Here is a 26,765-nt window from a genome sequence, read left to right on the forward strand (position 1 = left end):
AATCTTACCTTCTTCAGGAATCCTGAAAGCAGATTTATCAGGAAGAGTAGCATGTGCAACGAGTCTGTCCATTTCATAGTACACTGCAGTAATGTTGCAAGCACTGTCTGGAATATCTGCAAACCGGCCTGGAATTTCACCTTTCTTTTCTCCATCTTTTACTGCTTTTATATAACCTGTGAAATTTAGAATATACAAACAGCCATTTTTGATAAATAAATTTACTTGAGCAAAGTGTTTATTCAAGTATGAAACAAGTTAGCAAAATTTTTCATTATTATAAAGTATACTCACTCCAGTTTAGTTCTGCAGCAGTTGTGACTTCTCCTTTGCAACCCCAGCAATACAAGGGAAACTTTCATTTATTAAATTCATTACAGTACAGACTACTACTACTACTATATTAAACAAATATTCAAGGGCTGTTTGCTGCCCTCAACGTCTCCCTTCATATATCATATATATACTGTACTTTTATCATTTAAGCATTATATTACTGTTTGTAATTGTCATGCTACATCAGATGCTTTGACATCTTACCATTTAACCAATAATCTACAGCCCTGGCTTAGGCCACAGCCTGTATACCATGATATTCCATAATATTGGGGTCAAGTTTCCTTGCTTAGAGTACACTCATGCACACTTCCCTTTAATTATTTTGATGAGACTTTGTTCCCTTATTTACAATTCAAGTACACGTTTTAAAATGTTCTACTAATACAAACCTCTTTCTTTCACTGTGCTACACAGCACTGACCAAAATGGTGCGCCTTTAACCAAAAATATGGCCATCTATTGAAGAAAGGCACCTCAAGCCTTCCCCTCATGTGATTTAATGGGGGTACTGAATACAATAACTCTTGCAAAGTACTAAAGGTACTTTGCTGCATCCCTAGGCTCCCAGCTGATTTGCTTTCTGCCATTTACCTTTCGTTGTCTCCCTATCATTCCTTCTTACTTAGTTAGTTTGTCTTACTTTTAATAGCAGATGCTTTGGGCCAACCCTCCCAGTCTAGAAATGTGACTTAATGGGTAAATTACTTATAGATAATAACAGTGGTCTTCTCTGGTGGGTATTCCTCACTAGAAGGAATCCCCCTTCAATATAACCAAGTAATTATCTGTCTGTGTCTCCTAATGCCCCTGCAGAGAAGTATCCAAATCCAGTTAAATAAAAAATTTATACTTAAAACTTTTTTTAAGATTTTGCATGTGTCCCCATAGTACAAACATGCCAAATTTTTTTTTTATTTGTATTTTTCCTAGGTATGCAAACCATAGATCTTCATATAAGGAATCCCTTCTACACATGCGCCAGACCAGCCATGTACTGACTAAGCAAGGGTGGTGTCCAGGTGGGGAAGGTAGAGAGGAGATGCCCAGTCTCGTCAAACCAACGCTACCCATTGTTTTATCCATCCCATATGAGTATGAAAAACATTCATAGAAAGAAAAACAAAACAGGGAGAAAGGCTTGTCTTCAGTTTGTATACTGAGGGATAATACAAATTATTTTAAAATTCTGACGTTTGTTTCTCTGGGGATACAAACACTACACCTTTCATGTATGTATGCTCGAAGAGAAGGCTGAGAGCACTTTGCGGGCTGAGTGAAATGCCTCTGCCCCGAATGACGAGACAGGAGTCACCTGTTGGCACTGACCTGGAAGGGTGAGGGAGTGCCTCATCGATCCTCATTCCATCAAATATGGATCAGATTACAAAAGATTATCCTGGAGAACTCGCCAGTCAGTAACTTATACCTGTGGTTAATGTAATCTACTAAGTAACTAACAGGTTTGGATATGGCTCTAACCTCCCTCCTCCCCCATCACAGAAGGGAGATGAGGTGCTGCAATCCAAACTAGTAGGGGCTCTTGAGTGTCACTTACCTGTACTCATTCAGGTCCAGCTTGTACTCCATCATAAATGAACATGGTCATTCAGAATTGGGGGAGAAACTGGGGTAGCACACCCTATTTATTCCTCCAAAACCCCACATTCTAGCCACAGTGCTCGAATGAGACATGGGATACCACAACAGCTCCTGGCAGTCACAGTAATAAGACAACTACAGGGCCCACAGAGAAAGTATATAAAGACTTGTGGGAAACATCCCTCAGGTAGAATGAGGTGTAAGTTGTCTGTCTCCCCCAAGACTGCTGCTCTCATTGCTTGTTGGACTGAGTAGTTCTTCCAGAATACAAGAGAGGGTTCTATGTCCCTAACATCATGAGCTCTAGCTTGAGCTAGAGCACCCTCTGCACTATTGGGGTTTCTTTGGCTTTGGAGTTCACCAGGTGGTGTTCTATACTGTAGTCTGAGGCTTCTCATCCTTTTCAGGTAACATTTAGAGGCTATGAACTGGGCATGTTAACATTTTATCTGACTGCACTAACAAATTCCAGTGCAAAAGAGAATGTGAGGGGCCTCCATCCCTCCAAGTGCCCAACAAGGAACAACAGACCATGTAGCTCCACAACGTTCTTGGTAACAGCCAATGCTAGGAGGAAGACCATCTTGAGCAGTGATTCTTAAACTGGGGGGTGTGCCCCCCAAGGGGGCACTAGAAGCTTCCAAGGGGGGCGCAAGCAGGGTTGCCAGATGGTGCTTATTATTTTTTTTAATTTGTGATATTAATTGCAAAATTGCCAAAAACACTATCACTGCTTCCACATGTTTTCTAATTATCTCAAAACATGTCAAAAATTCAAAATATAAGTCAATTTTCATTTGAAGTCTTATTTATGAATTGAAATATAGTACAGTGCATACATACTTGTACAAAATTTAACAGCAATGAAACAAAAATCTACCATTCATCCATATATTCATATAAGCAAACAGGCAACATATTGTTCATCGTTTATAGTTGGCAACAATTTCAGTTGGGGGGGGGGGCGTGAGATCTATACATAACGCACGGGGTACAAGGCAAAAAAAGTTTAAGAACCACTGATCTTGAGGGTAAGATCCCTGTCTGATGACCAGGATGGCTTTGTACAGCACCACCCTAAGGCTTTGTCATACCTAGATCAGGTCCCAATCTGGAGGCCTGACTTCTTCAGGGGGGCAAGACTGCTCAAAGCTACTTATCAGCACAATAAACTCCAAGGAAGTGGACAGGTCCACATCCCTCAGCCATAAGGTATATAGTAAAAGCTGAATTTCCTAACAAGGAATATAACCTAAATATTGCACAATTAAGTTTGGAGTCTGGCCCTCATGAGCACAGAACCCATAAGCAATGGTAATGGTGCAGTCTCTTTAAATAATAAATAGTTCTGGAAGTTTTGGAAGTTTTAAAACATCTTCCTCATGAGTAACCAAGTCTCATGGTTTTGTAATACACCTATAAGCATGAAGAGAGTTTTAACCAGTACAATTTTTTCTGATTTTTGTGAAACATAGCCATCCACTCAAGAGAATGGGCAAAAGTCATTTCTAGACCCTCCTGCTGCAGGCTCTTGTTCTTTCATATCTTCTAGAAATCACGATACCATTTTCAAGGAAGGTCTTTCTTGTACTTAGAAGAAATCTGGCATACTGGTCTCATCTCTAACCAAACAAATTTTCAGTCCGTTGCAAATAAAATTTTAGACGTCTGAAGTCTAATTTCCTTCTTCTCTTGCATCCTGATGGATATAAAGCTCACCTTCCTGGTGAAAAGATGACACTCTTTAGCTCTAAATTTTCAGCTAACTCATCATGCAGTTATTCCAGTGTTGCTGATCTCACTGCCCTACCTCTGTTTTTAATCCTGTATCATCCTCAGTATTCTGAACTTGTACAGTCTGTAGGGTTCTTGCTTCTTTAAAGAGTGGCAAGATATCTGGCATGGGCAGTATTCCTGGCCAATTCATCAGAGTCTGGAAGTGAAATGGCTCATGTGACTGTCTTCTTTTTGGCCAATTGTAAAGTTATTTTGGTGAATTAGGTCAGGAAGTGGAACAGAGAGAGCTGACGAAACTGAAGCTCTTAGGTACAGGCAGTCCCCGCTTACTGGCGGCATAGGTTAGCGGCGATCTGGTTTTACAATGCTTGTCTAGCAACACCGTTAACTGGGTTTTCGACGCCAATCTCCAGTTAGCGGTGCCAATCTCGGCTTCACGGCACCAGTCTCCAGTTGGCTGCCCCGTTAAGCGGGTTATTAGTGATATTATCGCCGATTTTCGGTTAGTGGAACTCAGTTGGGAACGGAACCCCTGCCATTAACCGGGGACTGCCTGTGTATGATAATGGCCATGGTGGCAGCTGAACCGAGCTTTTCCCATCTTGCAAACCAAATTCTCAGGGAAAAGCTCAGGAGCCATGTCGCATGTCGTTGAACTTGCACAAAAAAATGGAGCTCTGCCACAAAAAGCAACCTTTAGAAGTCTTGGCAGGTTGCACCCCTTTTCTTCACCACCACATTCACCCGATGCAGTTCATGGAGCAAATGCGTTCAGAATCAAAGAATGCCTGATAGAGGATAAGATAGCTAGCCCTGGTTGTATTCGCCCCTTACCCTGTAGGAGGGTAGTGCTGTCAGTGGACTTCACGTGGTGCACTGTAGGCATTACTTAAGGTTCTTTGCAGCGTCCTTTCAGCCTCCAACTGCAACCCATTTCATTCCTCCATTCATATTAAATTCCTTCAGCCAGTTTCCATCCACTCCTAACAATTGTTTCATACCACAACTGCTGGGTTTTCCTTCTGTTACACCTCTGTAACTTTCTACTCTGTTTTTCTTTCAGCGATGAATGAACTCACAGGTCCCAGCACTTGACCTTCGGCCTAAATTGTATATTTTCAATTCTATCCTATCCACCCCCTATCAAAGGCAAACTACCCACCACAAAGGAACTCGTAACACCAAGTGTCTTAGGGGCTTACTAGTTCAATATAACCAAACTCTACCTGTAAAACTGCTTGCATGTACCCAGCTTTGCAGCAGCCCAATGAGTCTGTGAAAAGCAGCCTTGGATTGGTACAACTCCACCAACTACCTTGTTATTAAGTTTCAGTGACTGACTCCAGCTTGTACTGAAAGATAATTCTATAAAATAGGCAAAGGTTTGTATTTCCTCAGGTAGTCATTTTAAACATTTACTGCTAAAGAAGGTAAATCCAGTACAGTGCAGAAAATAAAAATTCCAAAATCAGATCAATACATTTACATGAAAACTACCATACCGAAAACCTTAATCATTGAAAATTTCATTATCTAAATGAAAAAGGTATTCTTTTCTAAACCAATATCCTAAAATATTTGAAAGTAATTTTCATTACTGTCCTTGCAACTAAAACATGTCTTGTTCATTTACTAAACTTGGACAGTCAATCATGAAATGTCATGTGGTACCAAACCCACGAAATAAACATGGTTTGTATTTCTGATAGTTTCATAGATAAAAATAGGACAAAACTCACCCTTTTGTGTGACTGGAATTCTTTCACTTCCTTGACAAGAGCTCATGAAAAATACTTTGGGTTTTCTCTGCAGTGTTGGAAGCTTGCAAAAGTTCTTAATAACTTCCTCTTTTTTGATGTGATTTCCACTTCCTAGTCGAACCTCATCTTTACTCCCATGTGCCATAAGCCAAAACACAAATGAATCGTAAAAATGATACTTAAACTTCTTCATTTCTTCTAAACAGTCTTCTAAATCTTTTTCAGTTGGATCCTTTACAACATTTACTGTAAAGCCAAGTGACTTTTCAAAAACTTCTTTAACTTTCCTAATTTCACAGTCAGCACCCTCTCTTTCCTTCGTTACACAAAACACCAGGCAATATCCTGTAGGCTGACACACATTGGGATATGTAGAAAGCATGCAAGTGATGCTTTTAATTATACCTGTGTTACCTTCATTCAGTTTATCTGTATCTATGTTCTGAAGTAATTCTTCAAACTTATCTGTGTATAAGTGATTGTGTTTGTCATTTATTTCTAATATACGTATGATACAAAAAAACAATGCTTCCTTGAAACCTTTAACTTCTTCTAATTTACTTTGTAAAACTTCAAGTGATTTCCAGTTCTGTCGGACCTGCTCTACAACTTCATTATCTGCGAGTATCTCTGATACACTAATTGATTTTATCTCTAGCTGTACCTTCTCATACAAAAGATAGACAAGTTTTTCTGAGAGGATGTCACATATATGAATTATTCGAAGGTTTTCTGAATAGCTGAGAAAATTTCCCTTGCATTCTGTTTCACTAAGGAAAAGATATTTCTCAGCCTGCAATTTTTTTTCATTCAGTTTTGTACAGTCCACTTTGAAAGTCTTACATGCCTCAATAAAAGTAAGTATCTCTTGTTCCTTTGTACGTACAGCAGAATTTGCTCCTTTTTCTGGGATTTCAAACAGTGGATATTCATACAATTCCTTTATTCTTGCTTCTAATACTTTACGAACTTCAGAAATATTCTCATCCTTCAAGAAAAGCATGAATGCTGACATTGCCTCTAACACCCTCCTCATGTTCTGTTTCTGGAAGGATTCACTTTTCCCTGTAGACTTGTCACCACTGTCTAAGCAGAATAGTAGTTTGACCAAATTTTCATTTGGAATTTCTTTTAGGTTAACTGATTTATTTACCTTCCTTTTCTTTGAAGAGGAATTTCCATCATCTGAAAGAGAAAATTTTCCATATCACTCTTATTTTCAAACTTTTATTTTCATATTTTTCATACTTGATCCTGACACGTAAGAAAATGTACAGTCACTCATAAAAGTTTGTGGAGGTCTCCATGTGTGAGAGAGAATCCCATTTAACCCCTTTCTGGACGACTGGTGTCTGGGCCCAGTACAGTGCAAAAAGGGCCAAATGATTAACTACTTTAACTCTGCTGTAGTATTAATTGAAGTAAAATATAAATGGTAATGATATATCCACCAGTTTTGCACAGTGACTACACCTACAGCTAATGAGGAGTCAGTGAATGATTACAGTATATCCTGTGTCATTCACACTACGTTCTGCTATATTGATGACAATTATAGCTTGGTTAGCCAACAAACAAATATATATACTAGATATTTTAGTCATCAGTATCAGTGATGTTACTGGCGTCTATGAGCTACATCAACTCTGCAGCAGAAAGATAAATTAATTACCCTATGTATTACATAAAATATGACAGTCCGGTGCATGTTATGATAAATTCCCAGAGAGAGAGAGAGAGAGAGAGAGAGAGAGAAATTACCTTAGTTAGAGAGAGAGCGGACCCTTACCTTCTCGATATATTCTGTAATTTGAATTTGACCTCATTAAGCCTGAAATAGACTTCTTTTAATGTCGGCATGGTTAAATATACTTAAAGTAACCTTGCTAAGTAGAACTGAAAGATATAGCAATACATATAAAAGCAATAAACCTACGTGAATACTTTCCTGAATGGTGTCTTCCCTGCCTGGTGTGTTTTCTCTAGTCGACTGTTTCTGTAGATTCGGGAGTGTTCCATTATGACGTTGGATGACAACCACTTCTCTACTTGTTATTGTTTTGATTCTTATTAATCTATCACAGCTTATTAGAAATCGAATGGGCTCTTCTAAGCTTCCTATCTTACCAGACAAGATTAAATGTATAATCTGATCATGATAACTAACAATAGACAATGTTGTCCAGCCTAATAAAATAGACACAGTTTCAGTGTGTGCGCTTGTTATGTCACTATACAGACTCGCCGTCCAGAAAGGGATGGGATGGAATTCATCTACACACATGGAGACGCCCACAAACTTTTATGAGTGACTGCACACAGCAGCACCAGTTTAATGTAGAATGAATAAGATGGGGACTAATTTTGAATATTAATAAGGGCACTCCAAAGAACACATGTACAAAAGTTTACTTGAAAAGAAAATCCAGGAATGTGAGCATCTGACAGGGAGAGACCACATGCAATTATTAAAATTAGTTTTAACATATGTATTCCATAATTAGCTCTCAACCCTTAATAAGGCTTGGAAGCACACGTAAAAACAATGGGTTTATATGTGATGATAATATACAACTAACATATGCATGTATACTTTTCTGATATAGAAGCTCTAACTTCATCTTACTATTCTTAAGGGAAAGGGATAGCTAGGCCATCTACAGTTCACAGTGCTGATCTGTATGCAAAACAATATCACATCAGCCATCCACATGCATCAACTTGGGCATCACAAACAAATAAAACTATTACTAAAAACACTAAATGATGAAAGCATCAGTATCTAAAAATATGAGAAGTCATTTAAGGAATTAATGGATATAGTTCATTCACTGGACAAATAAAATTTCATTCACACTCTTACCTAAATAGATTTTGTTCCTACATGAATACAAACCCTCAGTCTTTACATATGGGATGACTTCAGTGAGCTGGGAACCCAGCTGTGAACTTTTGCACGGTGGTTATGGTAACAGTTACCGATGGTACAAGCGGAAGTACTGCCCAAGTCGGTCTGTACTCAATTCTACCAAGTTTTACTTTTGGACGCAGCCTCACTGAGACGTGTGTTCCTTTCTCTGTCCTGCTATTCGACTTTCTCTTCTGTGTTTGATTATTTTTTTATACTTTGCATATGATATACTGAAACATTTCAACATGCTTTTCTATGTCTCCGCAATGATATATTCACTCATTCTTGCTACAATTTTGGAGCCTTTCTCCTTGGTGTTTGTTTCGTGTATTCTGTTCTCATGAACAAACAAAGTTCTTTATTTGCGACTACATAATTTCTTGGAAAGTTGTGCAGTAAACCCCCCATATTCGCGTTCTCATGATTCGCGGACTCACATATTCACGGATTTCTCTGTGGAACATATCTACCAATTATTCACGGAAAATTCGTCCATTTGCTGTATTTTTCACTGAGAAATATTCACCAATTACTGTATTTTCATCTCATTTTCATGACTAAATGCACTTTTTGTGATAAAACTATTAAAATACTCGGGTAATGCTCGAGTTAAGATAATTCACCTTACGATAATTTGATTTTGCAATGGGGTAAGCAATTAATATCGATACGACAATATTATTTAAAGAATATTTTTAAATTTCGCGCGGGCACAGGCAGCAGCATAATCAGGCAGTGAGAGAGACCAAATTACAATAGACAACTTTTCCTTCATCTCTTTATCCCATCTTCTAGTTCAAAAAGTAAAAGAGAATGATAAAAGTACTGTTAGTAATGTTATACTCTTGCGTAAATGCATACAGCCGTAAACAACCTACCGAGAAACCGTTGTTTTGCTTATAACCGAATCCGATAACAGCAGCCATTTGCCTGGTATTTCAACCATCGTATGGTAATAAACAATTACCGTAGGTTATAGCACAAATGACATTAAGTAGAATAGGACTGATATATTTTTACATTATACCCTTATTAGGTATGGATAAAAGATCATCATGGACATACTGTATACTGCTAAATTTTGGCTGCAAGTTGTAGCTGAAGCTGAGAAAACAATGTTCAAGCATAAAGACTATACTGTAAATTATCGTGCATCGGCAACATGGATGAAACTCGATCGTAATTAAATTGGAGAGAGTATTTTAATAAAAAATAATGGGCATGAAAGAACACATCACTGTTATTTTTACAATGATAAACGATAAATACGTAAAGCTCGTATTATGATGAAATCAAGTGAAAATAGTGAATGGAATCTTGAATTTTTTAAAATAAAATAAACATCCCCAAACGACCATCGTCATCCGTTATCTATTAACGAAAATAGATACATTAATTTCACAACCAGACGTATTTCAGTTATATTTCGACAGGAAAACACTTCGTATGATGAAAAATAACCTTACCCCATATAAGTACAGTATCTAGAGATTCATTTACGCTACCTAGAAGCAAGAAAAGCGCTCTGAACTGAATTAAATATGGTGAAATAAACACAGCATACACGATTTCCAAACCAAAACATTGATTGCTAGGACTGCAATTTACAATACAAAAGCAATATAAGAATATATACAATATTATTGGATACAGTGAATTAAGGCATAACATTTTAAAAGATCCATGGAAAAGATGCATATTCGTTACGGTGACGTTTGTATAATACGGTATGTGAATATAGAGCACTGTATAATGTAGGCTATGCTACCGCTTATGTATACAATACAGTATACCATAGTGTAGGCTAAGCTAATTCCTGTTTGTTATTCAATTTCACTTTGTATGAACCTCCAGAATTAGCTGATATTAACAATTACTATACCATGTATGTATAGAGTATACTTTATAGTGTAGGCTAGGCTACCATACAGGTGTATATGTATACATGGTACCAAATACCCTAGTGTAGGCTAGGCTATGTTTGAGATACGTTTTGGTATTTCTTACGTTTTTCCAACAAACGATGGTTTTTTTTTGGAACCTAACCCCATCGTAACTAGGATAATACCTGTATAAGCATTTTTAGTTTGTTTTGTGTTTGTTTGAACTATCAAAATAGGCAGTTCTAAGTGTTTTTAGAAGGGTTCTAAGTATTCGCGGGTTTTAGCTATTCGCAAATATGGGGGGGGGGGTTTACTGTAATGTATTAGTCTTTCAGATGTTGGGTAGATGAGAGGATCGAGACAAGACAGGTTTTTCATGTTTCCAGGCGAGGGTTTCATATTCAGTTTGTATGAAGATACTTCTTGCTTAAACATAGCAAGTTTTTTCCCCTCTCCCTTAACATGGAGGTTGATGTCGCAAGTGAACAGGATCATTCTGCCAACTTTTACGTCCTTTATAACGGAAGTTGACGGGGTCTTTTTCACGATCGAATGAATTTGTTCTAGCAGACCCATATGACTGTCATTGCAGGAATGGATGATCTTTCTATTGTGTTCGGCCAGAGACTTCAACACATTTCAGGTACATCATTCACATTCAAACATTGACCCTTGATTGTCCCTACACTAATATTAACCTTCGAATTCCTGAGCCAAAGGTAGTTGCAGTTTATCAGTACAGATTATCTCTGATTCCTGATTCGTTTTTGACTGGTTGGTTTCGTTTACAGTGAAACTCCGTAGAGCCATACCGTCCTACACTTCTGAAACAGGAGTCAATCAATTTTCATCATGTGTTTTTTTTTTCCTTCTCTCTGGGTGCGATCAGAATTATTTTCCAACTCCGTCAATCTATGCATCAGGTCTGCTCCTCAGTACGAGTTTGGGTCGTTCTGGCCATGAGTCATTTGGACTGTAAGCACCCTTCCAGGTTTGGCAACTTAACAGTTTATGTGTAAATGGGTGCCGTGTTTAGTACCAACCCCTTGGGGATGTACATAAAACATAAATAATGTTTAGGCAATAAGACATTTCTGCCATTTGCCAGTTTGGAGGTTGGGGCACAGGTGACTTGCGGCTGAGGCAACCAGGACCAGGTACAACAGCCTCTGTGTTCTTTTCTGCAATAATCTTCTTAGCACAAGGATGGAGATTAAATCTTGAAGATGGAAAGTGGAGTCCTGGTCTTCGACAAGGTCAAACCATTCCTTCTCATCCTCCCTCAGAGAGGTGAGAGGACTTAGCCCAATGGTGAGATGACTTCTATCCCCTTAGGGGGTTGTACACTCTTCCCATCCAGAGACACTCCGTGCCACAAAGCATCAACCAAAGGTCATTCACATACACTTCAAGAGGTTAGGTTAAGTTGGGTACCTCACCTAACTTTGCCTAGACTAACTAGTTCTATTCTAACCTTACCAGTCCTGCATTTCAATACTGAACTCCTTGTCTAATGGCATCAACCAGGAGGTAGTCTCCTGCTCTACAATGGACTAGGTTCGGTACTTTGCCTAGCCTAACTAGTTCTATCCTAACCTTACCAAACCTGCACTTCAATATCCTGGTCTTCTTATTTCATGGCACCATCCAGAGGGTAGTTACCTGTTCTTCAAATGTCTAGGTTGAGTTGGGCCTAGGTTGGATACTTAACCATACCTATCCTAGCCTAGACTAGACTAAACCTAGCCTATCCTGTCTTAATCTGCACCTCAAAAATGTGGATCTTTACTCTCCAAGCATCAGGATCCGAGGATAGGCTTTCCGTAGTGTTGTTAAGGAACAGTACCATGGTAGTTCCTTAGTCGACAAAAGGGGGAGGTTAGTGTCCTATCATCTCCTCTATTGGCAATGCGCATTCCTTTGAAGTGTGCATTCCAATGAAGTGTGCACTCCAATGAAGTGTGCATTCCACTGACAGTGAGGGGTGCACAGGTTTGCAGCAGCACACTCAGCACAGCGGTCAACCCAACACATCCCAGGATGATGGATGTATGACAGGCAACTTTGGTCACTAGGGTCAGTGTTAGCAACAATTAAGTCTTAATACCTTGCATTTAGAAGAACTGTTAGATCTAAAAGACGTTCAATTACTCCTTCAGGCTAGACACTCTGAAGATGTTACTATTCGGCTTGGTCTCTACGGACCGTGGGCCTAACAGCCATTGACAATGCTACATTGAAAATATCGCTTCTCATCCGATCAGTGAAGTTAGCAATGATTGGGTCAGGTTGGTACTTGGATAGGTGACCCCCGGGAGCATCAGATTCTGTTGACTTCCAGGAGACGTCTTTCGCATACCTGGTCAGAAACATTGGGATTAGTCAGTACTTGGATAAGTGACCTCCTGGAAACATCAGATGCTGTTGGCGTCTGAGACGTCTTTCTCATCCATGATTCAAGTCTTGGGCTTACAACTTCCCTTCTCATCCATGATTCAAGTCTTGGGCTTACAACTTCCCTTCATTTTACATGATTCATTGGGAGATCAACAACACCTCCAAACCAAGTTCCGACAACTTATTCTGGGTTCTTACTAAGTCAAGAAGTGGTGTCTAGGAGCTCCATTTCTTTTGACGTGATGTAGTTACATTCCTCCTGTGAGGAGAGGGAGATGTAAGCAGTAGCTACTGTTGCGGCATTTACCAATTGATTCACAGCTCAAGGAGAAAATATTGTGTGGATCTTAAGACAGTTTCAGGAGTCTGTGTTCAATTAGGCACTCCTTTGATAACGACGACACCAAGGTAGTAGTAACATGATTACACCATCCTCCTCCAGAGAATTTTCATTCTTCGGAACATTGACCAGGGTGGCAGGCTCCTACACTTCCTTTCTTGGAACTTGAACACGGCTCTTTTTAGACTTTCAAGTCTCAAGATCCAAGACACACTCTCCTCAGTGTAATAGCAATAACCCCACGGTAGTGCCATGGTCACCAAAAGGTCATAGTGCCCTTTCTCCACTCTATGGCAATACAAGTACACAAGCAGACAGAAGAACATACAGGACAGTACCCACCTAGCCATCCCAAGCAAGAAGGATGTAATTACTGTACAACAATTATTCACTGACGTCAAGAGCTAATGACAGCTCATCTTGGCACCTTGACTTCCGGAAATTCGTTAAACCTCTGAAGAAGCTTGAACACAGTCTTTCTTTTCTTGTCTTCCTGAAGTTGGCACTATTCTAATCTGCCTTCTCGCATCTTTGAATAAAGTATGATGTCTTTGGTATCAATTTACTTTTGAAAGCTCCAACCTTTTGTCATTCTACATATTTCGAAGGTGATCAGTGAGATGGATCATTCCCCTTATATGGCCCTGTGGAGCTAATGACAGTATGACATCTGTGTTGCCTCCGTAAAGACTAGACTTTCAACCCAATGCCAACGACTCGTTCGTTGGCTTCGAGTTGCCTGAGAAACATGTCCGAATTGCCTGACTAGTTAGATGATAAAATGAGCGTACCCTGCAACTTCCTGGTGTACACCAGTGCGTTTCAGGCCAGATGTCTTGAGACCAGGGTCATGGGTCTGTCCATTACATTCAGGAAGAACTTGTTGGTTGAATACTACGATGGAATGTAATCATGCAGATCAAATTCATCTCCTTTTACCTTGGGACAGTGCCCATAGGTCCTTGGATCCTATGGTGGATGCTCGACAAGTCATGTAGTTCACCCAGCTCTTGAGGGACAGGTTGCATCTTGTCTAAGGTATGCGGCTGCAAGGATAAGGTGTGTGTTGGACTGGCCTCATCCCTTCTCCTGGCTTCCTTCCTCTTCCAGTCGACAGAGGAACAGTGAACGAGCCGTCACGTGCTGGACTGGCGAAATCTTAGTTTTATAGTCTCAGACGTGGGTTCATCCAAACCTTTCCAAATCTATATATTCCTTGGGTAGTTTATCCTTTATCCAGGTAACCGCGCAACAACCACTCCGCACAGGTAAGTAGTTCGACCCCGACCCAGTGACGACCCAACCCAGCGCAACCATTCTAGCACAGAATTCAAACTGTTAACATGGTGTCTGCTCATCCCTCTCACGTTCAATTTGCCGCTGCAAACCCGGTGACTATTATTGATTTGGTGAAATTATGTGACAATGAAAATGAATTGCGTTTGTTTCTGATGAAAAGTGGCATTTTAGGCGTTTTTAGTGGTCTGTGTGAACAGTGTAAGGAACGAACAGTTAGGGGTACAATCCCCCCCCCCCCCCGTAAACCCTGTGGTTAGTGCACACAGCGCGATATTACCACTTGCCAGAATATACGTGCTTGTCAGGAATCAGTCAAAAAGCGGATAAGGCGTGCAGCGCTGTTCCGCTGCGCCGAAACTGAAAGCAGAAACATGTAAAAATTACCACTAACAAGCACAGGCTCCACAGTTTTTGTCTGTCCGCCACTTTTGTTGTGTATCGTTCCGCCAGTTTTCTTGTCAGAGCTTACCGCCATCTAGTGGTAGGTTCTGACTAGAGAACTGGCTGAACGTAGGGTTGCCCGGGTAAACCATAGCCACTCCCTTTCCTTTAATTTGAAATGCCCAGAAGTCTGATAATTGAACATCTCTCTTGTTCAATAGATCAGAAGTATGGTCTCCTTCCTTTGCTCTTTCATGACCAGGAAGATAGTACCCAGTCAGTCCAGAGAATTACTCAGAATCCTACCTCCAAAAGTAAGTCTCCCATATGTAAAGACCAAGGTTTGTATTAATGTAGGAACAAATGACAAATTTTTAAAATAATATTTTTCGTAACATGCAAACCTGAGGTCTTTACATAAAAGGACCTACCTCTTACCATCCCTCATTCTCCAACCTCGGCCAAAAAGGTAAACTGGGCAGAATTGAGTGCAGACTGACTTGGTGGGCAGTACTTCCGCCCGTACCATCGGTAACTGTTACCATAACCACCTTGAAAAAGTTTTAACAGCCGGATTTCCAGCTCCCTGAAAGGTATCCCGTATGTGAAGACCTCAGGCTTGTATGTTAAGAAAAATACAAATTATTTTAAAAATTTGTCAAATTATACCCATACCTTTTGAGAAATCAAGCCAATTATAACAACACTAACTCGTAGTATATTGACCATACTGACAACAATCTCCATACATCACAATGTTTCTTGGATAAGGGAAAATCACTTTTTAAAATGAATTTCAATGATAATCATTACTTTATGATTACCTCTCTTTTCTAAGGAAATTTTACAGTAATATATAATTGAAAACCATCCACATGAGAGCCCCTGGTCTCAATCCTAGGTGCAATCACTTTTCACTTGCAAGACAACGCAAAGGCTTGTCAATCAGTGCAGATGAAGGATGAAAATAACCGTCAAGAAATTATATTTGTGTGGTACTGTACCTAGGAAACAAAATTTTAAAAATCTATACTTTAAATACTTTTAAAATATTACAAATTACTGCTTTGCAACACCAAGTCTCAAGTCACTAATCTTTAGGGATTACTCCACGCCATAATTGTATCAAAGGAGTAAGTTACCCGCTGCTTCTAGTATTACAGTACACATTGTCTCAGCTCCTTGTTCTGTTCTTATTCCCCTTGTTTCCATTTCTAGTTATACTGCCTCTGCTTTGTATCTCATGTTCTTACAATTTTGTGGCATGACAGTACAGCCTCATAATCTATACAACCTCCATGCACAGTACTTCTTCGACTTACAGCGGGGACCCATTCCAGCACCGCACTGTAAGTTGATTTCTGCCATAAATCAGTGTTTTGCCTTTAACGGCGTCATAACTTGATGTTGCATCAAGTTACAGTGCTGTAATATGATGCTGCATCAAGTTACAGCACAGCTAACTTGATGGCTATTCTTGCTGTTATTGCCGTCAAGGGAGCTTACAGCGCCGTAACAATGCAACATCAAGCTATGGTGGTGTAAAACGGTGATAACAGCACTGAAAAAGCACCATAAGATCAAATCCTCTATAAGTCGTTGATGCACTGTATCGGGGGGAGGAGGGGGGTGGTCTTCAACTGCTCCCATGTACTCGGCTTTTCCAGCTTTTATGTCCCACCTTGTAACTTCAAGCAAAACTTCCTTCTGTGCCACTCTCTTTTGGCATTCCCAGCATCGACCATTCCTTCCACTCCATTGTATCCAGCATCAGTACCCTTACAGACTAGCAGTAATTCCTCTGCACTTCTCTTTCAAAGAGAATCAGTGTCACTGATATCTATGGTAACCATTAATTTCAACCTCCTTGTCAACAGCTGTTCCTCCTCCTCCTGCTGTGGCCCTTGGCTTTCCTGTGATACCTCCATCTGCAGTCTCTACCTGTGCTTCCCAGTGCAGAGGATTCTCAGGGGTCTGCTGTCTAACGTTTATGAGATCGCTTTGCCTAGTGATCATCCTTTGGTGCCTGTGAGGCCCAAGAGCAAAAGTATTCTCAAGCCAGGATGTGTTTTCTTTATTCCCTGAGCCTGCAAATAGTCATTACTGATAAGAATCTTCCTTTCTCTGCATGGGCTTCTTACTCCCAAAGGTGCCCACGTTGATCACAATCTCACTCTAGTTTTTGGTACACCTTCTCCTAGCCAATCTTTCTCTCCAACCAATCCCTTGCTCTCTGCTCATGCCACAAGTTACACACATCCTTTTCACATCCTCAACTGAATCTTCAAATGAATCAGTCCTCAGTACCAAGGTTGTTACTCCACTAGCTGTGTCTGGAACATCTGTTCCCTCTGTGAGGGTTAGGTTTGATTCCTCTCAGGACCTCATTATGGTGATCAAAGATACAGATGAGAATAATGCTAAAGAATTGCAAGCCCTGCAGGACGTTATTTTGTTTGCTGAGGTCCTTCATTGGGTCTGCAGCTTCAATACTGTCTGTTCCTGCTTGACCACCCTTCATCATGGTTAAGCTTCAGGGTCCAAAATATTCAAATTCCCTCTGGGAAAGTCTTTTGAACAACAACCTCAAGGTTGTCATGATGCATGTGGCTCATAAGGGCGTGGGCTGTGGTTACCATAACCCCATGAGCTTGGGGGTCACCTGTCTCTTCTGGGTGAAGTTTAAAAAGTTTAACAGGCTGAAAAGTTATCCTCCTTAGGTTCTACTTCCTTTGCTAGCAATGGAGTCAGTTGCAAAGGAAGCCCTGTCAAGAGTGGGTCATCAGTGCTGTCAGTTGCAGTCTGTCTTTGGGTGGTCCCGCTGAGGACATGACCGGAATTCATGATCTTGTTCTTTCTTTAGGTCATTTCTCAGTGCTTAACAGGCTGTACGCATTGTTTACTCACCAATGTTGTGAAGAAGTAAAAGGACAGCCTAATACAGTATAATCTTTCTACATGAATGTCTTTGGTGGAGTTACACTGTGTCTGGCCTTATGGTTCCCAGCCTGGAGGCCACTGCCATCTCATTAAAATAGTCTACCATAGTGCAATCTGACCAATATCTACTTAATGCCGGCAATCATTTATTTTCCAATCAGCAACATTGTTCTGTGATACCATACTTGCAGCAGGCGTCTTTGCTCCTTAAAGGTCTTGCCCTTTCTCTCTATATTTGCACCCTTCCATTTACAGATCCTAGTTGTCAATCACTTGTTCAAGAAGTCATGTAACGTCTTCCACCACTGCCCTCTCTTCAGGTCAGGGGGATGACTTCAGAATTGGAAGACTTAGGAATCTGTCATACAGAGCCTTGGGTTCTAGAGGTTCAGTGCTTCTGCTACAATTTGCTGTTTCTCAACATTGGTCTTCCAGCACTGAAATGACTTACCCGTGCCTTCCAATCCTGTCGACAAACAAGTTCTCTATACTGTAGAAGAGTGCCACTGGGAAATACAAAGTTGCTGCTTTTCTTCAGTCGACTCTAACTTTGTCCCAAAGTCTTCAAGGGGATAGATACCAATCACTGACTTCAGCCAGATCAATAAATTGATTATCACATGAGTATGTATGGTAATATCAATTTTGTACACTACAGTTGTACTGACAAATGAAGAAAATCTACCAAATTCTTAAATATACAATGGAATGAACGCTAAATAAAACAGCTATATACGAGTAAAAATTTACACTTCAAATAAGAATTAGAATGAAAGCTATTACAGGTGCGTGTACTGTGAATAAAAGTATGAAATTAAAATGCTTCACGCATTAGCTAATAATGTACAATACATATTACACAACCTTGTACAGAAATAATAAAAAATGGTGCATACACTTTATAAAATAGGGTGCATACTCTTTCTACAATAGACTCAAATACCCATAAAAGATAATGCTCATGCAAGCTATTGAAAGATAATTTAATACGTCACATCTGCCTTTATAGGGATACTAAACTAATCACAAACTTTCAAAGACAATGTACCAAATGTGCAGTATACATGCATGTCTCAGAATAACTATGGACTTGCCTTAATAAAAACCAAACTTCTGTTGTATTTCACTGGCAGTTCTTCAAATTACCTTGACTTACAATTACTCCTCAACAGGTTACATACTTGAAGCTTGATGAAGGAAAAGGGGAAAAAAATATGAAAGTTATTATCAATGAAGAGTATACTGATCATGTCATCTTTCTCCCTTCTACAAAGCAAGGACAATGAATGAGTAATCCTGCTTGAAAAGGAAAAAGGATTCAAAAAACTTTACCACAAATACTGTACTTACTGTAATATGCTTGCACTGAAACATATCCCACATGTATCCAAAGGGTAATCAGTGTGCCATACCTACATATTGTTCCTACCTTTATATTCATCTGTCAGGTTCCACAGAAAATAAGAAAAGTCACTGTTATTTTTATCTTTTAACTGGATACCTCATTCACTTATACAGAATGTTCAGCAGCAACATACCAAACCAATGAATGCTGTACTTCTCACAATCAGGGGTTTTGTGTTTTGTCACTTTATTTTAACATTAACCAAAATCAATTATGAAATGAGCTATGTAAGATTCTTTAAAAACAGCAACCCCACCTAGGGATTAAGCAGAAAGAAAAATGAAGTTTTCATAATAAAACTAATATTGTAATACTTACCTGAACACCTGAATTAGTCCTGGTCACCTACCAGCCAGAACTACATCCCCATAGCTTTTACCCACTAAGCGGGTAATTAACTGTCAGCGTTACCAACGCTTACAGGAAAATCTTGTCAAATGAGTTACCTGAAGTACCGTTGGCAACAATGTGGCTCATCGCAGCCTCCCATGACTAGTGGAGAATGACGAACCTCCCATGTGGCTAATCAAAGCACTCTCATTTATGGAGGGTCTGAGTCCAGCTACCTCTCATGTGGTATTCAAACCTCCTCATGGATATAGAGTAGCAAAATATAAAAACCAACCTACCATGTGGCTAATCACAGCCACCCATGATTAGTGGAGAACGACGAACCTCCCATGTGGCTAATCAAAGCACTCTCATGTACGGAGGGGTACGATGAACCTCCCATGTGGCTAATCAAAGCACTCTCATGTATGGAGGGGTACGAAGAAACTCCCATGAGGCTATTGTAGCCTCTCATGTATGGAGGAAAAGTTGAGTGTGCAGGATCTTCGAGTTCTTCGCCGTCCGTTGCCACCGATGTCTGCGCAGAAGAGGTTGAAGAAACCAAACCTGTCCACTGGATCTGCCTATCTTCACAGTACTAACGTCAAACTTAATATTCTCACTATGAACCCCGACTAACAGAGAATCCAAAATTCCAAATTTCCTCAGACTACATTCGTTACCTAGAGTTCCCCCCCCCCCCTTTAACATTACTACATAATTATAAGGTCGAGTTGGTCGTCACAAAGGGACCAAGCAAGAAATTCTTCTTCAAGAAAACTGAATGTCTTTCTGGTAGTCATGAAAACCGACACTGACTTCCAAGTGGCCGCCAATAAGAACCTCCTCCCCTAGCTAAAAGAACGCACCCACGATAGAAGGGTTAGCGGCTACACACGGACTAAGAGAATAACTTTCATGTAAAAAGGAGAACGATGCATCTCCCAAGTGGCTATTCAGAGCCTACCCATTAAGGAGGGAATGAGGCAGTGTGCCAAGCCGATGACCCTCCGCCCTGCAGGTTGCGGCAAAGGCTGATGAGCACAGAAGTATCCCAGCGCCGATGAAACAACCTAGGCTAGCGTACGAGAGCACCTCTTTGGACTCTCGTAGGGAAACTATCGAAGACTAGGATACTTAAGACGTACTAAACTTAAGTTCATGTGATTATACTATCACTGTTGCTTAAGATTCTAAAGCCTAGAAGGAATTTCTCTATCTGGTTAACCTAATAATCACCGCACTACGCGAATACTACCTTAGCTAAATGAGCGCACCCTAGATAATAGACTGCGCCGTTAAACATGGACTACGTGAATAACATTCCAAGTCTTCGCACTAAGAGAATACCACCTCAACTAACTGAACACACCCTAGATAGGAGAATTCGCCACTATACGCGGTGGGGCAAATTGAACGTCTCTTAAGTAAAGGAAGAAAACACAGACTGACTCGCAAGTAAACTACCTCCAGAACAGAAGACTCTGAACCATTCCTTAGAAAGGAAGATGAAGTGGACATACTCCGAATACTGTGCGGTAATAAAAAAAAAAAACTGTTAAATATACTAAATATAATGTCGCGTCAAATTAAAATGTGTTCAAGGGTATGAACCTCGCACAACACGAGAATTGTTAAAGTGTGCCCGCAACTGTGTTTGTGCAGTAAGTGCTTATGAACCCGGAACCCTAACTGTGTTTGTGTAGTGAGCGCTTATAAACCAAAAACCAAGAACACTTTCTCCGAAAGTAACTAATCGCATCCTTGACAGCAGACAGGAAGGATTCCGCGGTGAGACAAGGAGTGTACACAGAAGCGGATGGAGTTTCTCAACCTTTGATAAATATTCGCATCGGACATAAAGACATCCCCGCTGATGCCGGAACCCAAACACTTGCTGATAGAGAACCTTAAACGAACGAAACAGTTTTAGCCTCAGCCACGACTTCCGGAAGAAGAGAAATACTTATCATTTCCTGCCTAGGAAACCAGTCTAGCCTAGGAAACCAGTCTAGCCTAGGAAACTTTCCGAAGCTCACTCACTTTTTATCTGCAGCTACAGCCGAAAGAAAGACACCTAACCAATTATCTTAACATTAGAACTTCCGACATATTTCACGAGGGAGCCCGAGGGAACGTAATAAATCAAAGAAGATCTTACTACTAGAAATTTTCTGGTAGCAAAATGTACTGCAAAGTGCTGAGCGGTAGCCAGCAATAGCCGAAAATGGAAGAATCTTGACTTTCCGAAGGAATATGAGAAAATTCAATTCCCCGGCCGGCTGATGAAGAGTTAGAGGAATTTATTTCTGGTGATAGAAATTCATTTCTCGCTATAATGTGGTTCAGATTCCACAATAAGCTGTAGGTCCCATTGCTAAGTAACCAATTGGTTCTTAGCCACGTACAATAAGTCTAATCCTTCAGGCCAGCCCTAGGAGAGCTGTTAATCAGCTCAGTGGTCTGGTAAAACTAAGGTATACTTAACTTTTTGAAAGAAACAATGTCTAGACATAGCTTTACTGTGTCTGGACTGTCTAGCTGTTAGCTCGGCAGTCACCCGCAACTAGGTTCACCACGCAAGAGTTTGGATGATAATGGTGAAAATGCGATTGTCTAAAAGATCTTCCGCACGAGGAGGAACATCGGAACTTCAGTAAGGAGCATTAGGAATTCCGGAACCGAGGGCGTTAGAGCCAGCAAGGAGCTAGAGTCATAGATGTCTTGACACTACCGCAATTCCTGATTACCTGATGAATGAGACCGAATGGCGGAAAGTATACACCTCTAAGTTCTAATGATCTTGTTCCCCACGAGTTCTCAGATACTACACGGCAGTTATGATGTCGCAAAGCAGACCCACTACTGTGTTGCGCACTAGGACTGAGAAACACCTGAGAGCTTCCTTTACAGCCCTGAGGTTCCCGAAGGTTATGACTCCTCTCGTTCCCGATCCCTCCAGAGGCCCGAAGCCTGGGTTCCTCCAAGGTTGCTCCCCAACCTTGATATGAGGCATCTGAGTACAGATGAACGTCGGGAAGAGGGGGGACTACAGACCTTCCGAATGTCAGATGCGCCTCTTCTGACTATCACAGACGATCCGAAAAGCGAGAATCGTTCCAGATTATACCTGCATTCTCGATGTGGAAGTCCCAGCGATTCCTGAGACATACCTGAACAGAAAGCATGTGGACACAAGACCCTGATATGAGAGAGAGAGAGAGAGAGAGAGAGAGAGAGAGAGAGAGAGAGAGAGAGAGAGAGAGAGAGAGAGAGAGAGAGAGAAGCATGCGGACACAAGACCCTGATATGAGAGAGAGAGAGAGAGAGAGAGAGAGAGAGAGAGAGAGATGCACCCTCAACGATGCATAATTGCGGACACTGGAGACATGAGTTAGAAGCAACAAGTTCGTTATACTGGCCACATCCCTTGAACCCAGAGCAGCCACACTAATCATAGCTTGCTGTGACGCTACTGCTGATGACAGCTACACGAAATTGACCATGGAGGAGATATCCTCCTCCCTAACGGACTGTTGCAGAGTGCAAAAGGCACCCTCAACAGAACCCTCTCCGAATGTACGGAAAGTGAGGCGGAAGCTTTAAAAGAAGTCCCTCCTCTTCTGCCAAAAAACGTTGTACAGTCAGGCGACATGTTAACCTGGTATGCCAGCCCTATTGACACCAAAGTGATGAGGTGTCAGGCAGTACCAGACCGGAGGGAGTATATCCATCTTGTTTGAGAGAACCTTATCAACCCGGACACATCCACATAGAGTGGGACAAGGCCTCCGAATGGCTGCAAAGGTGTCCTCCAAGATACAAGCCTCCCTAGATGAAACTGAGACCAAACAATTGACGAAGGAACCCGAGAGAGAAGAGCCTCAACAGATACGTTGAGAGGAACCCTGACACCCGCAGAAGGGTTAACCGCTACCTTGTTAAAACCCCTCCTGAATACGAAGCAAGGTTGAATCCTGCTCACTCGACCCTATCAAAGCCACTAACCTACGTCTGCCTCCCTCAATGCCTGCCAGACACGGCCAAAGCAGACCAGATTCTTTGATGATTGAGCAACTACCAGTTCTGTCGCATATAGCGACTCAAACATCGTTTGATTCGGTAGTGTAGGCTCCTCCGGAACCTTGGATTGAGGATAAGTGAGGATGAAGTCTACCACCCGCTTATACTCATTCTCATTGGCTGAAGGAGAACTAATATCCAGTACCGGATCCTCTTCTTCGAATAAACAATCCAGTCGGACTGGTCCGACCGAGCCGGAGGATTATCGGACTGGTCCGACCGAGCCGGAACAGGAAAGAGGCAGGCCGACCCCTAGAAAACGCCGAACTCGAAACCCCGGAACTTGCTACACCTGGGTGCGTGAGACGGACACCTGACGTATCAATCACGAACATACTGGAGGCACCCATTAGGGATGGTTCTGGAATAGGCGGGGGCTGAAAAAGAACGATTAGTATCTACAACACTATTACTACTATCCTTATCTCTAGTTTCCGTTAATTTAGTCATAAAGCTAGAAAAATAGACTAGACATACTCAGCTAGTAACTTGTCCTCTAACTTTTTGAATAATTCTTCCATCTGAGCTACCGACCAAGACTCGCCGCCTATCTGACTGATACTACACTGTATCTTCCAACATAAAACCCAAACAGAATATCAATCGTGTTTGAGGGTACTCATCCTACGCTTGCAGGACGTGTTGGGCCGATGAGCGTCAGCATCTCCAGCAGACGAAGGCTCTGTCGTCGAAGATGTAAACAAAGTGGAAGCATCGGCGCTGGCAGACGGCGACGTCCTCTTGTTTGACTTATCCAAACGAGTCCAAAGTCAAAATCGGGAGAGAAGTTCCAAATCCTATCAATAAAGTATCCATCCAGGAGAAAATGTGTTGAAAACAGTCCAAATCGTGATCTGATGTCCAAATTCTCAAATGGGGGTCGGGCTAAATGACCAAAAGTTCACCTGATGTGGGACACACCCACACAGCATGGCGGACAAAAAGCAATTGGGGATCTCGGCCTCACTCGGCCGGGACTTGCAGCATTGTTGCCAACGGTACTGTGGGTAACTCACTTGACTAAGATTTTCCTGTAAGCGTTGGTAACGCTGACAGTTAATTACCCACTTAGTGGGTAAAAGCTATGGGGATGTAGTTCAGGCTGGTAGGTGACCAGGGCTAATTCAGGTGTTCAGTGAGTGTACTGCAATAATGTTTTTTAAGTCTCAGTTAGTACACCTTTTTACTGGCTTGTCCATTTGTTTAGAATACTTTCTTACATTTTGGGAGGTTCTTTCATGTCTTCTCAAACCAGAATGTAGTCAACCAATACTAGGCCTCATAAATTACCTTATCCTTCCTTATTTTAATCATCCTTTTCTCCCCTTTATGGTGATTCTGCTCTTTCTTTCACTAAAGTACTATTTCAGCCACTTCTTCTCTGGCAGCTTCACAGTGATGCAGGTGCCACTTCTTCCCACATTTACTACTGAAGTTTAGCAATCCTTGGACTATGCAATTCTATGGATTCTCCAATATACCATCATAGAATTATGTAATTTTTAGCAGTTCTTGAAGTGATATGGAAAAGCTTCAAAATTATGATCCAAAAATACCCTTGCACAACAAATTAAATTTTTAATTCATAAATTGTGTAGATGATAAAAATGTAGAAGTAAGTTGGATTCCTGCTGATGTAGGCATTAAAGGAAATGAAGAAGCCAATAAATTAACCAAAGCTGCAACAACTGTCAAGATCACAGTGCAGATACAGTACCCCTATTAGAGATTATGTAATATCTTTGGAATCCATTATAATCAATAAATGGCAGAATATCTGAAATAATGAGCATGACAGTAACAAATTACAACAGATCAAACCCAACACTAGAATATGGAATCCATTATGCCAGAAGAAAAGATTCACAAAAGCAATTCTGACTCATCTACTAACTGACCCATAGATATTTGATGAATACCCCACTTGATTTGGAAACAAAATCCGTTGAAGATATTTTGTCAGATTTCTCCACTATTTTCAATCATTGCAATTACAAAAATTGTATTTAAGCAGGATGATAAAGCTAAATCCTTTAGCCCTGCCCCATAAGGGCTAAATACACTGGCTCAGAGGTCTGGTTAAACTACTGTATAGTGCCTAATAATAATGATAATCTCCTGCTCTCCCAGATTCCTAAACTAAATATCATTTACGACAAACTGCCTGTTTTCATCAAGGCTAAACCCACATTCTTCCTTCAGTTTATTTCCATGAACCTTCAGACGAACAGGGCATCTAGTTTATGCATTTTACCAACTTTTGGAAAAAACTAAAAAGTCACCAGACAGTGCGGTAGCAGAACACAATACAGATTCTTCATGACACCAATGGAGAGTGATATATATGCCTGACAATAAAACATTAATGATTAATCAAGACTGCCTTGATCAACAAGAGCAGAACTACTAGAGGCCACAGGAAAGCAAGTACACCTTGGAGGTCTGAGGAACCAGGAACTGACAAGTTTCTATAAGATCACAAGCACAAAACTGGACAAGAGCAACCTGTCACACACGAACCCCATCTGCACATGTGCAACCAAGAGACTGCATGTGCCAAACAAGAAGGTAGCACCGACTCTGTCACACACAGCCTGACACACAGCCTGGGACAGTCATCCTGTCCAAGAAATCAAAAGAACATTTAGTGTATCAAGCACACTTAAGAAACCCTTTGTCAACTCTGCCTATAACATAAGCTCCACATGCAGGCGAGCGAATACAGGCGTCATACCTAGAAGGGGGAGGTGCTCACTTGAAGTCAGTGGGACTGCTTGTGTGAGGGGCTCCTGGAATACCACTACTACTTCCTGCACAAAGAAGTGGGAGGCAGAAGATGAGGAAGTCCACTTGTGCTTCTTTACCTTATTTATACCTTACATGTGTCTTACTCTCCTTTAACAGTGCAGAACAGGTTGAGGTAAGGAAAGCAGATGTTGGCAGAGCAACAGCCAAGGTTGCTATGAGGGTATAACTCAAGTTTTTGTATATACCCATAACCAAAAACTCAAGTGCCCTCCTCCCTTCCCTTTTCTCCTTGGGTCAAGAAGCAGTACTCAGGGTAACAAGATCATGTGTGTAATTTGGGATGCCAGAAAAAACCAAGATGAACAGAAATGGGTAGCACTTGCAGGAACAGCCTGACTAGCACAGCAGGGAACAAACTTCAAAAGGGACATTCAACTCCAGATGATGAACAAGAGTAAGTTACCCAACACAAACAGGAGAATCCCAGGAAGTGGTGGGAGCAGAAGGCGGCATCAAGGCCAAGGGTAAGGTGGCAAAATAGAAAAGCTGGATGAAGGGGTCCTAAAAAAAGGGGGGGGGGTGAACAATAGCAATGACGTGTTGCAAACAACCA

General features: G+C 41.0%; 2 protein-coding genes across 7 annotated transcripts in view; one reads left to right on the forward strand and one right to left on the reverse strand.

Moving 5' to 3' along the window:
* The window catches only part of LOC136848579 (barH-like 2 homeobox protein), a 421,854-nt gene that overhangs the window by 392,280 nt on the left and 2,809 nt on the right, over positions 1-26,765 (forward strand). The gene's annotated exons all lie outside the window — the stretch shown is intronic.
* LOC136848578 (uncharacterized) overlaps positions 1-26,765 on the reverse strand; it is an 85,568-nt gene that overhangs the window by 10,167 nt on the left and 48,636 nt on the right. For 3 of the 5 annotated variants that reach the window (XM_067120868.1, XM_067120866.1, XM_067120870.1), the window contains exons 4-6: positions 5,415-6,620; positions 295-327; positions 9-176 (exon numbers count right to left, since the gene is read on the reverse strand). In XM_067120868.1, coding sequence (XP_066976969.1) covers positions 9-176; positions 295-327; positions 5,415-6,620 — 1,407 coding nt within the window. The remainder of the gene's footprint in view (positions 1-8; positions 177-294; positions 328-5,414; positions 6,621-26,765) is intronic. The other 2 variants (XM_067120869.1, XM_067120867.1) reach the window with 1 other exon arrangement.

The sequence above is a fragment of the Macrobrachium rosenbergii genome, chromosome 19 (genome assembly GCF_040412425.1).
Source record: "Macrobrachium rosenbergii isolate ZJJX-2024 chromosome 19, ASM4041242v1, whole genome shotgun sequence".
Classification (NCBI taxonomy): Eukaryota; Metazoa; Arthropoda; class Malacostraca; order Decapoda; family Palaemonidae; genus Macrobrachium; species Macrobrachium rosenbergii.